The sequence below is a fragment of the Panthera pardus genome, unplaced genomic scaffold (genome assembly GCF_024362965.1).
Source record: "Panthera pardus isolate Hobbes unplaced genomic scaffold, ASM2436296v1 HiC_scaffold_1, whole genome shotgun sequence".
NCBI classification, from domain to species: Eukaryota; Metazoa; Chordata; class Mammalia; order Carnivora; family Felidae; genus Panthera; species Panthera pardus.
Window position 1 is genome coordinate 72,444,740 of NW_026526654.1, and position 6,126 is coordinate 72,450,865.

At 42.1% G+C, this 6,126-nt stretch overlaps 1 protein-coding gene across 1 annotated transcript in view; it reads left to right on the forward strand.

Moving 5' to 3' along the window:
- The window catches only part of FOXO1 (forkhead box O1), a 98,447-nt gene extending 92,681 nt beyond the window's left edge, over window positions 1-5,766 (forward strand). The window contains exons 2-3 of the mRNA XM_019447680.2: window positions 624-1,979; window positions 2,453-5,766. Coding sequence (XP_019303225.2) covers window positions 624-1,961 — 1,338 coding nt within the window. The 3' untranslated portion in view covers window positions 1,962-1,979; window positions 2,453-5,766. The remainder of the gene's footprint in view (window positions 1-623; window positions 1,980-2,452) is intronic.
- The last annotated feature ends 360 nt before the right edge of the window (window positions 5,767-6,126 follow it).

The window sequence follows — 6,126 nt, forward strand, 5'->3', positions numbered from 1 at the left end:
GAATTGGCAGTAGTTTTAGGGGTGATAGAATGGAAACGGTTTTTGCTATTTACGTAGCATTGTAGCTAAGCAAAAATTTAAGTGGTTTTAAAGTGAGTTCCTGTGATTTCCTGTAAAATACAGCTATATAAAAGAAGGTGTCTATAATAATGCTTATTTAATTTTGTCCCCTCATTACATTAAGATACAGACACTGGGTTTGTTTTGGTTTGTTTTGAGAGCGTGAGCGGGGGAGGGGCAGAAGGAGAGAGAAGAATCTGAAGCAGGCTCCATGCCCAGTTCGGAGCCCAGCATGGAGCTGGACGTGGGTCCTAACGTGGGGCTTGATCTCCTGAACCGTGAGATGGTGACCTGAGCCTAAATCAAGAGTCGGACGCTCATCCGATTGAGCCACTCAGGCACTCCTACAGATGCCTGTTTTTAAGAGAAGATACTATTTCTCTTGTACTGGTTTGGAGCTCTTTTATAGTGGAGTTCAGAACCCTTCTGATGGTATAGGTTGAAATCTGTACACAAACTTTAAAAGATGTTTACTTGTCTTCCATTAACATATATCTATACTGAACAGTAAGTACTCCCAACGGGAGAAGTACTTATTTCTAACATGATGTTTTGCTTTACAGAATTCAATTCGCCATAATCTGTCCCTACACAGCAAGTTCATTCGTGTGCAGAATGAAGGAACTGGAAAAAGTTCTTGGTGGATGCTCAATCCAGAGGGAGGCAAGAGTGGCAAATCCCCTCGGAGAAGAGCTGCGTCCATGGACAACAACAGTAAATTTGCTAAGAGCCGGGGCCGAGCTGCTAAGAAAAAAGCATCCCTGCAGTCTGGCCAGGAGGGTGCCGGGGACAGCCCAGGATCTCAGTTTTCTAAATGGCCTGCGAGCCCTGGCTCTCACAGCAATGATGACTTTGATAACTGGAGTACATTTCGCCCTCGAACTAGCTCAAATGCTAGTACTATTAGTGGGAGACTTTCTCCCATTATGACCGAACAGGACGATCTTGGAGATGGGGATGTGCATTCTCTGGTGTACCCACCATCTGCTGCAAAGATGGCTTCTACGCTACCCAGTCTGTCTGAGATAAGCAATCCTGAAAATATGGAAAATCTTTTGGATAATCTCAACCTTCTGTCATCACCAACGCCATTAACTGTTTCAACCCAGTCTTCACCTGGCACCATGATGCAGCAGACACCGTGCTACTCATTTGCACCTCCAAACACCAGTCTGAATTCACCCAGCCCAAACTACCAAAAATACACATATGGCCAGTCCAGCATGAGCCCTTTGCCCCAGATGCCTATGCAAACACTTCAGGACAACAAATCGAGCTATGGAGGTATGAATCAGTATAACTGTGCACCAGGACTCTTGAAGGAGTTGCTTACTTCTGACTCTCCTCCCCACAATGACATTCTGACAGCAGTTGATCCTGGGATCGCCCAACCCAACAGCCGGGTCCTCGGTCAGAATGTGTTGATGGGCCCTAATTCGGTCATGTCAACCTATGGCAGCCAGGCATCTCATAACAAAATGATGAACCCCAGCTCCCACACCCACCCTGGACATACCCAGCCAACATCCGCAGTTAACGGGCGTGCCTTGCCCCATGCGGTCAACACCATGCCCCACACCTCGGGTATGAACCGCTTGGCCCCCGTGAAGACAGCTTTACAAGTGCCTCTGTCCCACACCATGCAGATGAACGCGCTGGGGGCCTACTCCTCGGTGAGCAGCTGCAATGGCTATGGCAGGATGGGCCTTCTCCACCAGGAGAAGCTCCCAAGTGACTTGGATGGCATGTTGATTGAGCGCTTGGACTGCGACATGGAGTCCATCATTCGGAACGACCTTATGGATGGAGATACGTTGGATTTTAACTTTGACAATGTGTTGCCCAACCAAAGCTTCCCGCACAGCGTCAAGACGACGACACATAGCTGGGTGTCAGGCTAAGAGTGAGTTAGTGAACAGGTAAGATCACCCCCGTGTCAAAAGACCTTCTGAAGCCAGGACTTAAAAGAGAGGAACACGGTAACTTGCCACATATCTTCCATGGTTGGGACTTTTCCTGATGTCAGCTGGCTGTTCCTTGCAGAGAGGCATCTTTTATCATTCTTTCTTTGCCCTTTTTGCAGCTTATAATTTTTTTTTCTTTGAGCTTAAGCATAAGGAATTTTCCTCTGACTGCTTTAAAGATTTCTTTTGACAGTTAGATGGCTGCATCTTTTTAGTAACTCTTCAATAAATGAATACGTTTGATACAAATCAAATGCTGCAGGTTTTTTTTATAAGTGGAATTTTTCCCATTGAAAGATTTCAGAGCTGTTTGAGAAAGCTCTGGCTTCCCCCCCCCCCCCCATCCCCACCAAGTATGTCTGTCACTCTAATACGTTAAATCGAATTGATTTTAATTCAGCTGTATTTTCATTGTGTGTTTTTTCTAGGCTACACTTAAAAGTACTTCAGACTGTCTGACAGCAGGAACTGAGAGAAGCAGTCCAAAGATGTCCTTCACCCCTCCTTTTCGTTTTCTTGATTAAAAAAAAAAAACAAACAAAAAACGAATTTCTTTTTTCCTTTCGTCAGACTTGGCAGCGAAGACACTTTTCCTGTACAGGATGTTTGCCCGATGTTTGCAGGTTATGTGCCGCTGTAGATAAGGACTGTGCCATTGGAAATTTCATTACAATGAAGTGCCAAACTCACTACACCATATAATTGCAGAAAAGACATTCAGATCCTGGTGTGCTTTCAAGTTTTGTACATAAGCAGTAGCGACAGAACTGTATTTGTGTGTGTTTTTGTTGTTGTTGTTGTTGTTGTTGTTGTTGTTGTTGTTTTTTAAAAAATATCCATTTGGTCCAAGGAAAGTTTATACTCTTTTTGTAATACTGTGATGGTCTCATGTCTTTGATAAGTTAAACTTTTGTTTGTACCACCCGTGTTCTGCTGAACAGACGAACCACAGAGAACCAAGCTCTCCATCCTGCGCCTCCAAGGGACAGCTTTGGGCCTGTTCACATGGCCACTTCACATGAGAACCAATAGCCTGTTATCAATCTGCTGAATTAATGGACTTGTCAGACACCTTCGGGGGAAAAAATAGATTAAATGCCAGCCTTGTACAGGTCTTTTCTATTTTTTTGTTTGTTTATTTTGTTATTTGCAAATTTGTACAAACATTTAAATGGTTCTAATTTCCAGATAAATGATTTTTGATGTTATCGTTGGGACATTTTTGGAATAGATATTGAACTGTAATGTTTTCTTAAAACTAGAGTCTACTTTGTTACATAGTCTGCTTGTAAATTTGTGGAATCCCAGATATTTGAGGCAGCATCCATAATTTTCATTTTGTATTTCTAACTGGATTAGTACTAATTTTATACGTGTTTAACTGGTTTGTACACTTGGGGATGCTACTTGGTGTTGTTTCTGACTAATCTGAAAATCATTGTAATTAGTACTTGCATACTCCACGTTTCTGGCTCTGTTCTGGCAGGAGAGTGATGGTTAGTTATGGACATTTTGCGTTTCATGTTTAGGAGAACTTAGTAAGCTTTTATGTATGTGTTTTAAAGAAATTCCATCTGCTCCTATTATCCCGTGAACTAAGTGCACGGTGTTTCAGGGACTCCTGAGGGGCCTCGTGATGTTTGTAGATCAGAAAGGGAGACCCGAGTCTAAAACCATGCTCCTCTCTCAAACTGGGAGTTTGGATCAACTTAACCTTTTGGAGTTGAGCTTCAGCAAATGTTTTCCCTCCTATTTCTGTGCTCTTATTTTGGTCTAGGTGGAGGTTGGTTTGATAGCTCTGCCTTGAAGGATTATGTTAAGACTCACACTTCATTCCTCTCTCCCTTCTGTCCTGCAGATTACTTAGCACACTGTGGAAATTTAGGTGGAAGGAGGAAAATTTAAAATAGGACTTCAGTGATTTGCAGAATGCTTTGTGTCCCTGAGTGCAGATGGCTACCAAATGGACTAGAGCTTGTTTAAAAATTGGGGCAATTAATTTGAAAGCCGACAAACCAGCTATAGGTTGTATATTTGAATTTATTGTAAAACCTCTTATTGTAAGTTAGAATTGGAGAATTTCCTTAGCCTTTAGCAACCTAAACTACAATGCTGCATCATTATGTTTTAATATTTTGCAATTACCTGTAACTGACAGACTAGGTTAATTGGCTTTGCATCCGTCAGTATTTTCAAGTCTTGTGGAATGCCCTAAGTCAGCACAATAGAAGGAGCAGGTGCACAAAAATGTTCCTCTTGCCTTCTTGAGAAGGCTCTGATTTCTTTCTGTGTACTTAGCCCAGATCACACTTGCTTTGTCTTGCATGTGGATTGCCGATCTGTTGGCTTGGTCTTTCCTACATGTTTAACGAGAACACAAGTGTTCCTGAAAGATTTCCTATAGGAGGCCAGCTCTGTTGTAAGCTTCCCACTGTGACTTCTACTGTCTTGAAAGTTCATTAAACAGCCACCTGGCCAACCATCCTTACTGCTAGCCACTCCAAAATATGTCTGGTTTTGGAAACCCTAGTTCCTCTAAGCAGTGCCTTCTGCATATGTAATAGAACTTGTTGGTGCCAGAGTACTTGGGTTCTCTACTGTGTCCAGCTTCTTTCCTCCTCCTATGCCATCACATGGTGAGCCTCAGAGCCCCTGTTTGTTCATTAAAGAGGCAACTCCAGCAGAAATCACTCTTAAAATCTTATTACATCCTAGAGTAACTTTTAAAAAGATGTTTCTTCCTCCTGAGTCTGTGTAAATACCTCTTTTTTTTTTTTTTTCTGCAGATTTTTGTGTTGAAATTCTCATGAATCTTGAGTATCTCTCTGGGGTACAGTGAAGTCCAGTGAAAGGCACCTTGTCTATTTTGAAAACAAACATTATGTGACCTCTGGTAATACTTTTTCTGTACGAATACTGACTTTCTTGAGTAATTAGTATATCAGTTATTGTACATGATTGCTTTGTGAAATGTGCAAATGATATCACCTATGCAGCCTTGTTTGATTTATTTCCTCTGGTTTGTACTGTTATTAAAAGCATATTGTATTATAGAGCTATTCTGATATTTTAAATATAAAGTATTGTTTCCGTAATATAGATGTATGGAATATATTTAGGTAATTAGATGTATTACTTGCAAAGTTCCGCTTCGACAAACTGACAAAGTCTAAATTAATTAGCAAATGTTGTATCCCAGTGGGCAGTAAATCAATGGAGCATACTGAGAAGAGGAGAAGGACACTTGAAATGGAAAAAAAAAAAAAAAAGTTTTCCAAAGGTATACAATTTGGACATGTTCAACTGCTGGGTATATGTTACCAACACCTCCCTCCCTCCCCCCAGACTTACTTGAAACTCTCACACTCAGCTCTTACGAGTTCTTAATTTATAACTGACTTTTAAATGAGAAGTTTCTCTTGTGGTTTTGGTCTGGGAGTTAATTGTTCATTAAAAAAAGGCAGTGTGGTTTATGCAAACAAAACAGCCTTGCATTACTCTTGGCCTCCTCCTTGAGGGTGGTGTGCACGGCCTGGCAGTGTGGCCAGGTGTGGCCACCGGAGTCCTGTCGGGATGCGGTCACATCCCCCCCGCATTTCACTACTCGAGTTCAGTAACAGCACAGATTCCACGTTCCTGTTCCGATACTCTCTGAGAAGTGCCTGATGATGCTGATGTACTTACAGACACAAGAACAATCTTTGCTATTATTGTATAAAGCCATAAATGTACATAAATTCTGTTTAAATGGTTTGGCGTCTTTCTTTCCTAATGGTGCAGAATAAGCTCTTTATTAGTGTTTTGTTGTTGTTTTTTAATGTTTACCTTAAGTGAAGCCTTGTCAGCCACAGTGCCATGGTTTCTTCAAATCTGGTATTTCCTTTGGGGGGCAGGGGTGGGTTGGGGAGGAAACAGTCCATCTGAGAGTGAAGTCCCGAGAGTTGAAGAACAAGTAAAATCCCTGATAAGGAGCAACTCGGGAGCCGCATCTTCGGAATGTCTGCGACGACATCCTGTGCGGTAATTCCTAGGCATATTAAATCTCATGTCAGACGGACCATGCTAAAGGGAAAAACACTTGAAGGGTAAGTTAGGAGGGCAC